Source organism: Gymnoscopelus braueri (genome assembly GCF_963280865.1).
Source record: "Gymnoscopelus braueri genome assembly, chromosome: 7".
NCBI lineage: Eukaryota > Metazoa > Chordata > Actinopteri > Myctophiformes > Myctophidae > Gymnoscopelus > Gymnoscopelus braueri.
In genome coordinates, this window is record NC_137608.1 from 53,745,061 (window position 1) to 53,762,602 (window position 17,542).

The window sequence follows — 17,542 nt, forward strand, 5'->3', positions numbered from 1 at the left end:
CCATACCATACCATAAATACTGTATGAGACAAAAGTTAATCAACAGACATCCGTTAATTAAATCTAATCTGATAATCTAATGTGTACAAATGCAATGATTTAATGTTCCACTTTCATGTATTTTAAAGCTCAGCTGCTGTCAATACTAACTGGAGATAAAGTTTCAAAAGGTTGATTTTTTTTTCTTTCCAAGACTGAAAAAAAGTTAATAATTTATTATACATCCCAGATAAACATACATTTAAGAATGCGATGATTTACCTTGTGTTTCACTGATTGATCTGCAATAAACCAGTGGTTCTCAACCTTTTCAGACCGCGACCACCCTTATTTGAACTGGTGACCCCCCAAAATAATCCTATTTGAACTCGAGACCCCCCAAAATAATCATATGTGAACTGGGGACCCCCTAAAATTATCATATTTGAACTCAGGACCCCCCACCTTGAAAAAGACTTGGAAATGTAGGAGTTGAGGCGTTACATTTAGTTTGACTCAGTTTGCACAGATAAATAGATCTACATGCTCTAAAAGAGCTTGTAGATCGGCTATTTTCAAAAATGTTGCTCTTTCTAATATGAATTGACAATTTGGCCAATGTTTGCCCATTTTTTAGTATAGTTTGTTGATTACTTATGAAGCAGCAGCTATATACTGTTCATGATATGTGTAATAATCCAGACTGTCGTCTTTCTGGAAACAGATGATGTAACATCATATCTTTAATCTGATTGGCTGATTATTCTAAACTACAGAACGAGTCCTCCTTCATTCTCTTTCAGACTCCAGAACTTCTCTTTCAGTAAACATCTGTTTATTCTGATCTGTTTATTCTGATCTGTTTATTCTGATCTGTTTATTCTGATCTGTTTATTCTCTATCTATTAAATTCAGTTCAGTTTTGATCAGTGATGATAAAGATTACAGCCACCCTCCTCATCCTCTCCTCTGTACTTCATGTCAAAGCGATCCCAGGAAGTAAGTACATTATATTTATGTTATTATATAATATATACATTTATATCTACTGTTATGATATAAAAACAAATATGAACAATGCACACTGCGAACAAATGACGAACGCACGCACGCACGCACGCACGCACGCACGCACGCACGCACGCACGCACGCAGGCAGGCAGGCAGGCAGGCACGCGCACACACACACACACACACACACACACACACACACACACACACACACAGACACCTCTCATGTGACACTTTGATCACATGACCAGTGTGTTTTTAAATACATTTCACGGTTTCAGCAATGAGATGTAATGAGGCTTGGATTGATGTTTAATGAACATGAACAGCATTTTACCAGTGACGCTGAACACACACACACACACACACACACACACACACACACACACACACACACACACACACACACACACACACACACACACACACACACACACACACACACACACAAGAAATGTGTAGTAATTCTGAGAAACTTTGTAACAAGCAAATCAAAATATCTCTCCCTCCCCCCCTCTCTCTCTCTCTCTCTCTCTCTCTCTCTCTCTCTCGTAACTGGTGATGTTTAATAAAAGAATAATTCTGATTGGCTGCTGAGTGAATCAGGAAGTGAAATTCCAGTCAGAAGCTTCAGTGGTGAGTGAAACCACACACACACACACACACACACACACACACACACACACACACACACACACACACACACACACACACACACACACACACACACACACACACACACACACACACACACACACACTCACCCCTCTGAAGTAACACTTTGATCACATGACATGATGGTATCATCAGTGAGATGTAATGAGGCTTGGATCAGAGGAGCGTCTGTGAGTTCAGTTTACAGGTTCAGGTTCCCGGCTCTTCCTGGCTTCATAATTAAAGTGTCCTTGAGCAAGGCACTGAACCGCGTCATTCCAAAACCTATACCGCTTGTGCTATAACCACGCCCACTTCTGTGATGAAGGCGGAGCTGCCTCTCAGCATCACATTCAACACATTCTAATACAGACTGAAACCAGGGTTGATTTTGTCGACTAAAAATATAACGAAAAATGTTGGTCGACCTTTTTTCACTGACGAAAACTAAATAAAAACTAAGCTGTGATGACTAAAACTAAGGCTAAATATATTGACAACTTCGTCAACAAAACTCGACTAAAATGTTGGTGAGGGACTAGTGGAGAAGAGATCCAGTAGAACTAAATGACAAGTCATTTTATGTTTGGTTGCGCTCAGGTGTTGTGCTCTGAAAATAGCCGATCTACAAGCTCACAATGGATGAACTTCAACCTGGTGTTTGCACTTGCTCACTTTTTGCTCCATACATCTACATAAACGTTCAGATTTAAAATATAAAGTGCTGACCCCATGGCCACGGATGCTACAATTATGTTCGGTACTCCTCAAAAGTACCTGTATCTTCCGTATTGTTCAATAAAAAGCATTTTAATCCGGTTGGTGGCCATTTTCTCATAGAGTTATAATGTATCAGAGTGCAATACACCTTTCAACAGATAGGGTCACCTAGTTGAAAGCAGAAAATACGGGGGAAATGGCCACCGATCGGATTAAAATGCTTTTTATTTAACAATCCAGAATATTCGGGTACTTCTGAGGGAACGTGCATAATTGTAACATCCGTAGCCATGAGGTCAGCACTTTATATTTGAAATATGAACGTTTATGTAGATGTACGGCCAAAAAGGGAGAAAGTTTAAATACCAGGTACCAAGTTCATCTATGACGGTCACGATATGACATGTTTCATGTTTCAGGCTATAAACTCGTACATGATCGGTTTTGCTGTTCTCAAATAGATTACCCACAATAAATAAAATACTGTAGCACAGCTTGGGTCTGCATGTTTTACAATAAAACGTGTTATTTTACAATAATAATATGCTATTTTTAAACAGTCTGGCTATAATCAATCAGTGTTATTATTAGGCTAGGGCACACTGGGCAGTGCCACTACTGCCTGAGGCATTGCCTCTGCATAATGCACAATTGTAGCAGCAGCACTGGTAATCCAACGGGCTTGAGGTGCTGAAGCACAGGGCACCAACCTTGGGGGGGCACCATGGAACGGCGTGGGGGAAAAAAACGCCTTAATTTAGAAGCAGCGGCTGCTAAGGGAGCGCTACATTGAAACACACCGGTGAAGCGTAATTTTTTACGTTACGTTACTAACGCACGTTACCCAACACTGGTTATGTGCAATAATCCAGACTGTCGTCTTTCTGGAAACAGATAATGTAACGTCGTATATTTAATCTGATTGGCTGATTATTCTAAACTACGGAACGAGTCCTCCTTCATTCTCTTTCAGACTCCAGAACGAAGGTTACGAAGGTAACCACGGTTATGTGACCCTATTGGATCACTCCAATGTGGGTATCACTCCGCAGCGGAGGGATACATTCGAGGTAAGGATTAACTGATTCACTACCGTGCGCACCTGCGCGTGCGTGGGGGTGTGGCCTCCCCTATATAGGCACACCACACCCACGCACGCCTGCTTGAAGAACATTTCGAGGCGCCTCAAGCACCACGACAGGATTGGAGTGATCCAATAGGGTCACATAACCGTGGTTACCTTCGTAACCTTCGTTATGTTTCCCCTCATTGGATCACTCCAATGTGGGTATAGAAGTACCCGATTCACCTGGTGGTTGAGGTAGGAACAGTCAGGCCAACAAGAAGGCTGAAAGCATAGAACCTACCCCGAAATGGCCGCCTCGTCTGTGAGGTCAGGAGGAGCTGCCCAGAACTGCCGACACCAATGCATTAGGTGTCGCCACGTTGATATTATAAAATCTGGCAAAGGTGGCAGATGAGGCCCAACTGGCTGCGGCACACACCTCAGAGAGCGGAACCCCCCGCAGGAGGGCTCTAGATATGGTGGAATGAGCCACCACACCAACTGGCCCAGGCCTACCAGCCAGCCCATACGCCAACTGGATTGCGTCCACAATCCAATGGGACAGCCTCTGCTTAGACAGACCTGACCCCAGGACCCGCTCTGCATAGCACACAAAGAGCTGGTCTGTCCTGCGCAGCGACTGCGTGCGACTCACATATGCTTGCAGAGCCCTTACAGGGCAAAGCACACTGGGAGCGGAACCATGCCCCTCCTCGTCTGCAGATGGGGAGAAAGCAGTTAGAGACCAGGGACTGTTGACGTACCCCTCAGACAGGACCTTCGGCAAGAAGGAAGGATTTGGTCGAAGAACCACACTCCTCCGGTCAGGCCCCATCTGGAAGCACTCAGGGCTTACTGAAAGAGCATGCAACTCACCAACCCTCTTGGTGGAAGTGATTGCTAGTAGAAAGGCCACCTTCAAGGAAAGGTGCTTCAACGAAGCAGCCTCGAGGGGTTCGAATGGAGGCCTAGTAAGGGCTGACAAAACAATGTCCAGATCCCAGCGTACAGCCTTCTTAGCTCTGGCTGGACGCAGACGGCTGGCCCCCTTCATGAACCTAGAGACCAAGGGGTGTCCCCCCCACCGAACCCTCTGGAAGCTGGACATGACCAGCAGAGATGGCTGCCAAGTACACCCTCACAGTGGAGGCAGACAATCCCTTATCCAGACAGGATTGCAAGAACTGCAATATGGCCTGCACATTGCAGGATTTTGCGTCCAGGCTGCGCGCTGCACACCAAGAACTAAAGATTCGCCAGCGCAAGTGATATGCTGCATTAGTAGAAGGAACCACAGTTGTAGAGGCCTGAGATGGAGCAGGCCTAGAGGAACCAGCAGTGAGGCCGCTGTTAGCAAGCCTAACAGACACTGGCACTCCCACACTGTCACCTTCTGACCACGCTGAAAGCGGCTCAGGAATGAGAGGATCGTCTCTACCCTTACCTGCGGTAGAGACGCCTTCATTGTCTGTGCATCCAATGACATCCCTATGAATGTCACAGCCTGGGATGGAGTCAAGTGACTCTTCTCGTGGTTCAACACCAACCCCAACTGCTGTATGTGGAGCACCACCTTGTGTGTGGCTAAATTCGCTTCCTCCTCGGAGTGAGCGCAAATTAGCCAGTCGTCCAGATAGTTTAGTATAGTCAGACCTCTGGCTGCCAGGGGCGCGAGGACTGCCACCATGCATTTGGTAAATGTCCGTGGCGCCAGCCCAAGCCCGAAGGGAAGGACCATAAATTCGTAAGCCGTCCCTTCGAAGGCGAACCGGAGGTACTTCCAACAGGATGGATGGATGGGAATTTGGAAATATGCATCCTTCAAGTCGATCGTCGTGAACCATAGGCCTTTCGACATGGCCTGAAGAACACGAGCTGGGGAAAGCATACGGAACTTTAACCGCTTTAGCCAGCGATTCACCCTTCGCAGATCGAGAATAGGGCGAAGCCCCCGCCCTTTTTGGGAATGACAAAATAGGTTGAGTAGAACCCACCTAGCCGTTCTAGCGGCCGTAGTATCCTGATGGCGTCCTTGTCCAGCAGCACGGATATCTCCTTCCGTAGCACTTCCCTCTTCAGGGGGTCGGCCACTGTCATAGGATGGATATCCGTGAATGGAGGCGGCCGGCCTTGGAATTGGAGTCTGTACCCTTGGAGCATGGTAGAAAGAACCCATGGGGACTCCACCCGCTCATCCCAGATTGCCCTTTGGGCCTATGAGAAGCGGCCGAGGCCGGTGACACCGTCAGGTTGACTGTTGTGGCCCGCCCCCCCAGGAGTGGCGCGTCTGGGCCTTCCAGTCTCGTTGCGTCCCCGACGACGGTCCTCCTCTCTGCACCTGTCGACAGTCCATGGTTGGGTACTCCCAGAGGCCAAGGGAATCAGGCTCTGCCATGAAAGCCCATGGCCCCAAATCAGAGGTAAAGTGGAAGCGGCCTCTTTTTTCAGCCCAGCCTTCCATCATGGCCTCCTTGAAGGCACTGGATATGGGCACCACTGGCGGGCTGCCCGGAGGACCCTCCTGGGCAATGTCCAGGGTAACTCTGATCCACTCTACAAGGTCCTGGACCCCCTCCTGCATGGCAGGGGCCACATCAGGACGGTCACTGCCCCCCTCAGAGGGCCCCGCTGACTGCTCCGACCTGCGGTTAACAGTGCCGGCGTCATCTCCCAGCCAAAGGCCCTCGCTGGCCTCCACTGAGAGAATGTCGTCTCCCTGGTCAGCGTCCACCTGCTGATGCCAGGCCTGCTCTCCACACCCGCCTGCACTGCGGGCAGGACTACTGTGATGACGGCTCACCACACCAGAGGGAGGCAGAGGTCTGCGATCCTCAGCTGGAGCCAAGGCCTGAGCCACCCAGGCCTGCATGGCACCCAGTCGGGCCACTCTCAGGCGCTCAGAGAAGACTGAGCAGTACAGGCAGCCATTAGGGCTCCTCACCGCCTCCTCTGCATGGGCCAGCCCCAGGCAGTGCATGCAAGATGCATACGCATCCCCAGGTGGGATGTCCTCTCTGCACTTGACACAAAGGGCTGACATCCTGTAGTGGACCCGTGCACCTGGCACGCCGTGGCAGGGTCACCTCTCTTTATATTCTCAAACCTTGGAATATAAAGCAGAATTTCCTTTAATTGGGATTCCTGCAAAACAAGGAAAGAAAGCACAAAAAGACCTCAGAACAGCTAGCAAAGCTAGTACAAGCTGAGGCTTGGTTAGTGCAGCCGGCTGCTAACCAGCGCTAACAGCGCTACAAACATTTAGCGACCAGCATAAATGGTACACACGGCACAATAATCAAGAGTTCTCATGAGGAGGGCTACAAAGTTAGCAGCTCCAGGCTAAACCTAGCCACTGAGAACACTTGGATGTGAAATAATTGAGCTATAGTAGAGGTTACATACCTTATCTGCTCACTTACCGAGAAATGAAAAAGCAGGCGTGCGTGGGTGTGGTGTGCCTATATAGGGGAGGCCACACCCCCACGCACGCAGAGGTGCGCACGGTAGTGAATCAGTTAATCCTTACCTCGAATGTATCTCTCCGCTGCGGAGTGATACCCACATTGGAGGGATCCAATTAGGGGAAACATAACTTCTCTTTCAGTAAACGTCTGTTTATTCTGATCTGTTTTTTGTGATCTGTTTATTGTGATCTGTTTATTGTGATCTGTTTATTCTCATCTGTTTATTCTCATCTGTTTATTCTCATCTGTTTATTCTCATCTATTAAATTCAGTTCAGTTTTGATCAGTGATGATGAAGATTACAGCCACCGTCCTCATCCTCTCCTCTGTACTTCATGTCAAAGCGATCCCAGGAAGTAAGTACATTATATTTATGTTATTATATAATATATACATTTATATCTACTGTTATAAAACCAAATATGAACAATGCACAATACAGACAATTGACCTCACAAATGACCCTACAAACACACACACGCACGCACGCACACACACACACACACACACACACACACACACACACACACACACACACACACACACACACACACACACTCCTTTTACGACCTGTATATACAGTATTGGATCGATTACATAAACATTAAAACAGATGTTAGGAACTGTTGTTGTGACATCATGAAATAAATCATTCTGTATGAATTACTTAAAAAAAAAAAAAAAAAAAACATTTGAATCTGTTTCAGTGTGAATAAAACGTTTGACAGGAAGCTGCTTTTAATATCCAACCTTTCACTTCATATAAGAACCAAACATGATTGTTTAACATGATGATTATGTGTTATTGTCACTGTGAAGAAGTTTGTTGTTGAATTTAATGTCATCTTTGTTTGTTTTTTCCAGTGTTCCATGAGTTGATTAATGTCCTTGGCTGTTCAGACACAGTTAAAGACTCATATAAAGAGTACATGTTTGCACTGGATGGTGAAGTGTTGATGTACGCAGACTACAACAAAGGGAAGGTGGTGTACCCTCAGCCTCCGTTTGTAGATCCAATCACCTTCATTGCAGCTTATGAATATGCTTTGGGTGGGCAGCAGTACTGCAAAGCCAACCTGGACACCATTCGCACTGCCTTGAAGAAACCACCAGTGAAAGGTACATGAATACTATGAACACAATAGTTATTAACTAAAACGGCTGAATGTATTTAACATGAATGAAAATGTTTAAACATGTATATTAAGCATTTATGGTATGGTGGGAATTTAAACTCCGCTGGTGCGTTTCACCGTCTTAGCGCTCCTCCAGCGCTACATTTAGGTGCTTTTCGGTATCAATACTGCAATCTAGAAGTACTCTGTTACAAGTAAAAGTCCGGAATTAAACATTTACTTGAGTAAAAGTACAAAAGTATTGGCATCAAAATTTACTTAAAGTACCAAAAGTAAAAGTAGTAAAATGTTTGAAAATAGCAGATCCACAAGCTCGTAGCGCGGCACTCGGTGCCGCGCTATGAGCTTATAGATCTGCTATTTTCAAATAGCCCAGGTATAAAAAAAGGTTATCCTGGAAATACATGATGGGGTCAGACAGACAGACAGACAGACAGACAAACAGGCAGGCAGACAGACAGACAGACAGACAGACAGACAGACAGACAGACAGAGTCCTTGTTTACTCAGCCACTCTAGTACTTGACAATTCAAACACACACAGTGATGATATTATATACAGATTATAATAAAACTGAACATTAATGACATTTCCAGATGGATATGTGTTCTATCAGGCTTACCGCTGTGTGTTTAACTCCAGTGAGCTGAAGGACATACAGTTCATACAGTCATTGAATTTCGATGGTGATGAGTTCCTCAGGTGGGACAGTAGAGTAGATCAGTATGTTGGATACACTGAGCTTGGTGTGAAGAACGCAGAGCTCTGGAATAAAGATCCTACACAACTGGCTGGGATCAGAGCAGAACGAGAGAGATTCTGCCAACACAACATTGAGGACTACTACCCCTCTGTTCTGAACAAGAGAGGTGAGCTGATCTCAGAGCAGCACTCAACACTCATCACCTCATAAACTATAACATGACATCATAATAAATCATTCTATTCAGAGATGATTAATGGTGTTAATATTGATCTGATAATGATTATAAAACATCCCTTGGTCTGGGCCGTAGCGTGACGGTCCAGGCACCCTAGGCTGCCATGCCAGCCTGACAGCGTGTCGCGGGTTCGACTCCCGATCCCGACGACCTTTGCTGCGTGTCACCCCCTCATCTCTCTCCCCATTTACCTGTCAGCCTACTATCACTATCCCTCTCTCTAGAAAATATAAAAAATAAACATTCAATCCGGGAACGCATCTCTGTCATTTTAGATTTCTTTGGCTATTCAAAAATAGCAGATCTACAAGCTCATAGCGGAGTGCCGCTATATTTAACTATATTTTTAAATCAAATCTTTGCTTCTGGGGGGTCCCTGGAACAACATATTTGACAAATGTTCGCTTTAAAAATATATATATTTAAAGATTTGAACACATTTTCAAGATTTATAAAAAAAATAGCAGATCTACAAGCTCATAGCTTGTCTATAATATCTGCTATTTTTGATTAGCCAAAGAAATCTAAAATGACACAGATGCGTTCCCGGATTGAATGGGTTAGTATTCTTAGAAACAGGCTAAAGTGGAGTCTGAAGAGGAGAGTCTTCAGATTATGGTGGAAGATTAGGAGTGAGTCTGCAGTTCTGACTGCAATGGGGAATTTGTTCCACAGTTTGGGAGCCAGAAGGGAGAAGAGTCTGGGACGTGTGGAGCGTTGTCCAGGGTGTTTTAGAGAAGGGAGAAGAGTCTAGGACGTGTGGAGCGTTGTCCAGGGTGTTTTAGAGAAGGGAGAAGAGTCTAGGACGTGTGGAGCGTTGTCCAGGGTGTTTTAGAGAAGGGAGAAGAGTCTGGGACGTGTGGAGCGTTGTCCAGGGTGTTTTAGAGAAGAGAGAAGAGTCTAGGACGTGTGGAGCGTTGTCCAGGGTGTTTTAGAGAAGATTCAGACAGCTCCCCTGTGTTAGCTGATATGAGTGAGCGGGAGGGGTTGTAGGGTTGGATCAGGCTTGAAGATATGGGGGTGTCATACATTTGGTTGCTTTGTAGGCCAACATCAGTGTTTTGTACTCTCTGAGGGCAGCAACTGGGAGCCAATGGAGGGAGAGGAGAACGGGGGAGAGCCGAGAAACGTGAACATTTTGGCTGGTTGACCAAGTGTGTTGCGGCTTTCTGGATCATTTGGATCTAATCTGGATGATATACAATTATTCATGATAATGACATGTTCCTATGACTGGTAATAATAATAATAATGATAATGATGATGATGATGATGATGATGATGATGATGATGATAATGATAATGATAATGATAATGATAATGATGATAATAATAATCTTCTTCATCCAGTGGAGCCCAAAGTGAGACTGAAGTCAGAGACTCCCCCTCGTCGTGGTGAACACACTCACATGCTGAGGTGCAGCAGCTACGACTTCTATCCTGAAGTGATCCTGGTGACCTGGTGGATAGGTCAAGAACCTTTGACCTCTGGTCTCTCCTATGCCGATCTGTCTGATGGAGACTGGTACTACCAGTACCACTCCTACCTGGAGTACACACCCAGGTACACACCTAACAGACACCTATGGAAATACACACCTAATAGACACCTATACATATATTCTTTAAAGATAAAACAAGTGTTACTCACTTGCTGAAAATGGCCCATTAAATGGTAGGCTTATATTAAGTCTCTCTCACACACACACACACACACACACACACACACACACACACACACACACACACACACACACACACACACACACACACACACACACACACACACATGAATACACACACAGGAATACGCTATAACGTGCGTATCTCGTTACTAAGTTTCTTCTGCCTCTTACCTTCCTATTTTTTCTGCAATGGGGAGGGAATAGTGGAATACACAATAAACACTAGAGCGGAGGAGAGCCCAGCGGGGCATTCACGCTCCTACACAATAATAGTCAAAAAATATATAACAAAGATCAACAGATCAATGTGAATAGAATCGCGGCGCGGTTCAGCATGTAGATCAGCTACTACTATTGTGTGTGTGTGTGTGTGTGTGTGTGTGTGTGTGTGTGTGTGTGTGTGTGTGTGTGTGTGTGTGTGTGTGTGTGTGTGTGTGTGTGTGTGTGTGTGTGTGTGTGTGTGTGTGTGTGTGTGTGTGTGTGTGTGTGTGTGTGTGTGCGCACGCGTGTGCATTACAGATCAGGAGAGAAGATCACATGCATGGTGGAACATCCCAGCCTGACCGCGCCTATCAAGATGGACTGGGGTCAGTTATTGTAATCTACTGTAATCTACTGTCTAAATAGCAGATATACAAGCTCATAGTGCGGCACCGAGTGCCGCACTATGAGCTTGTAGATCTGCTATTTTTGAAAAATCGTGAACATTTGTGCAAATCTTTGAATATATATTTTTTTAAGCGAACATTTGTAACTGTCAAATGTCTGTCAACACATGTCTTAAGTTTTTCTGAAATATAAAAGTGGTGCTCAAACCTTTTCTTGTCAAGGACCCCCCAAATGTTCTTGGCCGCTGATCCCCATCAAAATATGTTGTTCCAGGGACCCCCCAGAAGCAAATATTCGAGTTAAAAATGTTGTTTAAAAATATATATAAATTATATTCAAATATTTGCACAAATGTTCAAGATTTTTCAAAAATAGCAGATCTACAAGCTCATAACTTGGTGCCGCGCTATGAGCTTATTGATTTGATAAAAACAGATACAAGACCAGATTGACTTGTTAAAAACAGATCAAAGACCAGATTGATTTGATAAAAACAGATCAAAGACCAGATTGATTTGATAAAAACAGATCAAAGACCAGACTGATTTGATAAAAACAGATAAAAGACCAGATTGATTTGATAAAAACAGATCAAAGACCAGATTGATTTGATAAAAACAGATCAAAGACCAGACTGATTTGATAAAAACAGATCAAAGACCAGACTGATTTGATAAAAACAGATCAAAGACCAGATTGATTTGATAAAAGCAGATCAAAGACCAGATTGATTTGATAAAAACAGATCAAAGACCAGACTGATTTGATAAAAACAGATAAAAGACCATATTGATTTGATAAAAACAGATCAAAGACTCAGCATGGTTTTATCAATGTGAAAACAAGACAGTTTTCTAAGACAGAACAAGCGCTGATGTTCTTTTTTACAAACTGCCTCACAGTTCTGAGTCTATGACTCTGTCCTATGATACTTTCTGCACATTCCACAGCCTGCTTTATAATCATCATAGTAAAAGGTTGATTCATGTCTTCTAAAATCTATCATCATATCCTTTGTTTTGGATGTATTTATAGCTCTAAGAAGGACATGTCACATCAGGTGACAAACTCCTCAAGGACTGGACCAATAGGGTTGGACTCATTATTACTGAACAGACTCACAATGACTGTGTCGTCTGTTTATTGTTTAATGTAGCTTATTGTCAGACAACTCCATGTCAGAGTCAGTGAAGAACAAGGTGTTTTAATCTACTGTAATAATATGATATGATATGATATCATATAATATTTGTATTGTCAGATGACTCCATGCCAGAGTCAGTGAAGAACAAGGTGGCCATGGGAGCATCAGGTCTGGTTCTGGGTCTGGTCTTGTTCCTGTCTGGATTCATCTACTTCCAGTGGAAGAAACGAGGTGATTAGCATGTATAATTAACTTATTTAATTAACATGTTTAATTAATTATTATACTACCAGTGGAAAAAATGAGGTCAGATCAACAGAGGATCACATGACATGTGGAACCCTCACAGAAATGCAAACAAACAAACAAACATGTAAAACCACAACCTAAACAGGTTTATATTGGTTTAGAACCATAACCGGTTTAGACCAGTTTAGACGACCTAGTTAGAGGTCAAAGTGTGTTCTATGTAGTCACATTTAACTTTAATACACCAGTGTTACATTTAGTCCTAAATAAGAGTCAAATGTTCACATTAGTTCTGATGACTGAACCCTAATGTTGGTGTGTTGTTGTATTATTGTGTTATTGTGTGTACAATGTATGCATTTTATGTAGAAATACACATACAATACAACATTTATTTGTGTGTGTGTTTTTTGTCTCTCTTCTTCTTCTATCAGGTCGTATTCTGGTGCCGACAAGCAATGACGATCTTTAGACTCCTCCCACACACCCAGGTTCACTTCCTCTTTCTTTTTAATAAACTTTGTTTTGTATAAAAGTGTATAAAACTAGAAAACATACACAAAACAACATGCTTGTGTAAGAAGTGAAACAACTAGCCTGGTCGTGTGAATTCACATTATCATGTGTCTTCTGCATAATTTATCATAATAATAAGGATAAGGATAATTCCTTTTAACAGGACGTTCATGAAAGTCCTTGCGGGCTTGTTTCCAATGAGGGCCTGTGAGCAATTAGGGGTTAAGAGTCTTGCTCAGGGACAAATTTCATTTCATCGACACATATGCAGGCGTGGCCTGGAATCGTACCACACTGATGACAATGTGGTCAGATGGGAGGGGGGGGGTCCTCTTGGTAAACTAACAACTTGCTCATGATCTATTAACCATGTATAGCATAGTTTTAAATCATTAAACCATTAACAAACATTTGACAAGTTATGAGTAACACATTATCTGATCATTTTGGAATGATTAATTTACTATTATAAGGGGATGTTATTCTAAAGTGTTAACATGTTCACACAGTTAATACATTATAATTCTTATTGGTTTATTGTCTTTTCACAGAACACCTGGGTGTGTTTTCAGAGAAGCAGAGAGTCATCGCTGCCCTCTGGTGGAGAGAGGAGGAAAGTTGTGTGTCCATTCTGCTTTTAAATACTCATAACAGCAGCACAATGATGACATCATCCTCCTTTTTTACAAATGTGTCCTTTAAAAATGCTAATTGGCTAGCCAAGGCTAACGATAATTAGTGTGCGCCCATGTCGACGTGGTTTTGAGGTTAGGGTTAAGGTTAGGTTTATAGACATAGTGTTTGTGAGGTTAAAGGTCAGGGTTTAGGATTAAGGTCAGGTTTATAGAGCGTCGCAGTTCCCGCCCACTTCCTGTTTTTTTTGGTGCCGGAAGAAAAAACTCAATGCATTTTTCCATTGACATTTCCAAAAATATTTATATCTATTAATTTAAGCCTCGAATCAATCCATCACGAGATGACATGAATCATGACCATAAAACGTTTTTTTCTGTGATTTTTTTTTAATTTTATATTTAATTATATGATATACTATATTTAATAAATACCCTTTGTTTTGCCGTTTTCAACAAAAAAAAAATCACAGAATCAAACGTTTATGGTCATGATTCATGTCATGTCATGATGGCTTGATTCGAGGCTTAAATTAATAGATATAAATATTTTTGGAAATGTCAATGGAAAAATGCATTGAGTTTTTTCTTCCGGCACCAAAAAAAACAGGAAGTGGGCGGGAACTGCGACGCTCTATAGACATCGTTTTTGTGAGGTTAAAGGTCAGGGTTTAGGCGCCACCTGGGCGACACACCAAAGGAAGAGGGAGTCCCAATTAGTGTGGGCGGTTCATCAAATTACTTTGTATAGTTTCTGTCGTCAGAAAACACAAACATAATATTTCATTTCTAAACTATATTGAAACATTAAATAAATGATCACACACAATCAGAGTTCTTCATAACATTAATATTAATATCCATCTGAATGGAAGTCAGTCAGCCATGTTTGTGAAAAAGGTTTTATTATTTTATAATTGACCATAAGTCATTTATTATGTATTCATTTATAATGTGTGATAATTAATGTGTTACGATCATTATGACATCACTGTTTCCCTGTGATGGGTGGACCTGAACCCTCTAGGGTGGTCTGAGGTGATGGGTGGACCTAGACCTTCTAGGGTGGTCTGAGGTGAGAATGGTGGACTGCCACAGTCTATGACATTAATGGGAAACACTGATGACATGCAATCATTTATAATAGCATGTGCATATAAATCATTAATTAATATAATGATTTATATGTAATCATTCATATGTATAATGAGCAGGGGAGCAGATCTTATTACAACTTGGGGGGGGGGGGGGGTCACAAACAAGGAACATTCTCATCAATAATTTCACCAACACAGAGTTCAGTTCTTATTTTTGGATCCTGATTTGACTAATGATCAATACATCCAGTAATCAATACCTTCTGTTTATTATCAATATCTACTGTAAATGATCAATATCTAAAATGCTTATAAAACTGGGCAGGGCTGCCTGTCAGTTCATAAATAATAATTCATTACTCAGCACTAATTGAAGGACACATGGTGAAGTGTCCTAAATGTGTCCTATATGTATAAACTTCAATTTAATACATGATCCATACATTCAGTCTATCCTGTCCCATCGTCCCATGAGGTTTTAATTATGTTAATTACGTTAATTAGGATAATGAGAGCTCTGGGTTGTGACAGTGACATGATGAGAGTCAACAATAACAGAAAGGTTGAGCAAACGTTACTAAAGTAAAGAATGAGCGCGCCCTCGTCCTTTAGACCGAAAAGTTGATTTAGTCCTAACGTCTCAAACGCTTCTATTAATACCTTCTGTCGCTTAGTAGACCAAGACATTATGCACACTGTAACTCAGCCTTACCGTGTCTCCTATAACTTATTACCTATACAACCAGCACCCAATTCGACCCGTTTTCTACACCCTGCCCAAGATACATAAATCTTTAGAGAATCCTCCAGGTCGGCCTATTGTGGCTCAGACCGACTCCTTGCTGTCTCCTTTATCTGCTTTTGTAGATATGCTCATATCAAGCCATTTGCAGAGTCTCTACCGTCATACATTAAAGATTCCACAGACTTTATTAATAAGATTTCTAGCCTTAAAAATATCCCTGATGATTCCTTAATAGTTACCTTGGATGTGACAAGTGTGTAACATACCACATGATGGAGGCCTAGAGGCATTGAAGTTTTTTCTATTGCATGGAGATGACTCGACAAACCCCCCAAATGATTTTATTATTGAATTGGCAAACCTCGTCATGAAACATAACTATTTCAAGTTTGACAATGAGTTTTATCTTCAGGTTTCAGGCACCAGCATGGGCTCTATTTGCGCCCCTAACTATGCTAATCTATGGGATAGTTTGAGCACACTTTTGTTTCCAACCCGGACATCAACAGCCATTCGAATAGAATTTTAAAATGGTACCGGTACATTGATGATGTCTTTTTTTGTATTTACCAGGGTAATGTGGATGAACTATATGTTGTTTTGAGACTGTTGAATAGTTTTGACTGTAATTTACAATTTACAATGGACCACAGCACAGAGAAAGTACATTTTCTAGATATGTGGGTCATGAAAGGCAATGGAGATTTATTCACTACACTATACAGGAAGGAGACTGATAGAAACACACTCCTTTTGGCCACGAGTTTTCGCCCTACACCACTGAAAAGGGGCCTCCCCAAGAGCCAATTTTATAGACTAAGACAGGTTTGTCATTCTACAGAATATTTTACTGAGAAAGCCTCAGAGATGTGAGATAGCGCCCATGTAATCTACATGATTCAGTGCCCTTGTGGCCTAGCATACTGTATGTTGGCAAAACTACCCGTAAATTAAAACAACGCATCAGTGAGCACAAAAGCTCAATACGCAGGAATGATCGCGAATATCCTGTCGCTATTCATTTTAATGATGCTAAACATGACATATCCTCTTTTAGATTCCAGGGGATAGAACAGATCAAGATGCCACCTAGGGGTGGTGATATAGAACTTCTCCTAAAGAGAAGAGAAGCCTACTGGATCTTCACACTCCAACAGCCCCAAAAGGCTTAAATGATGAATTTGTACTTCATGTTATGCTGTGATTAGTCAAGCGTTATTTGGATGGACTAGCTATGTAATAGACCTGTTGTGCTCGATTCGTTTATTTTTACCTTTATTCTCACTGTGTGTCTTTTTATTATTATTGGGTCCACTAATATTATCTCTTCCTTTATAGATATTGAAGACCTGGCCCGATGACATGTACAGGCCTTTTCCTCTGCTATTCAGAGCCGTAATTAGTGTTGCCGTGACCCAGAAAAAATGTATTTTGTGAATGGGATTGGTGTTGCTTTAATATGATGGTGGTGGGAGTGGCTTTAGGTCTGAGATTGCGGGTGCAGCCAATGGGTTGCATGTCCGACGACCTTCACTTTGGAGGTGTAGCCTTTAAAATGTTTGGTGGTTGATGTGTTCTGTATTGTCTGTCCTGATGAAGGTCTAACGACCGAAACGTCGAAATAAAGAGCTACATTTTCAAGTTCCAGACGGTGTGCGGGTCCCATTCTTTGACTTAACCATCAGAGATCTCCTCCATAATTTATACTTTTTTGACTTACGCACCTGTCGCCAACCCTGGAGGTGAGCATCGGCCTCCTTTACAATTTTTTTTTATTTATTCAAAATCTTTGAATATAAGTTTTTTTAAAGCAAACATTTTTTACTCAAATCTTTGCTTCTGGGGATTCTACTAATGTCTTCTAAAGCCTAACAGTTTTCTGAAACACACATG

General features: G+C 42.5%; 1 protein-coding gene across 1 annotated transcript; it reads left to right on the forward strand.

Moving 5' to 3' along the window:
• Positions 1–880: 880 nt before the first annotated feature.
• LOC308088140 (H-2 class II histocompatibility antigen, E-S beta chain-like) lies at positions 881–15,021 on the forward strand. Its single transcript, XM_080432516.1, has 9 exons — positions 881–978; positions 1,566–1,626; positions 7,167–7,250; positions 7,759–8,013; positions 10,323–10,536; positions 11,177–11,244; positions 12,528–12,641; positions 13,094–13,150; positions 13,727–15,021. The coding sequence occupies exons 3-8, from the start codon at positions 7,184–7,186 to the stop codon at positions 13,129–13,131; spliced, it is 756 nt and encodes a 251-aa protein (XP_080288642.1). The 5' UTR covers positions 881–978; positions 1,566–1,626; positions 7,167–7,183; the 3' UTR covers positions 13,132–13,150; positions 13,727–15,021.
• The last annotated feature ends 2,521 nt before the right edge of the window (positions 15,022–17,542 follow it).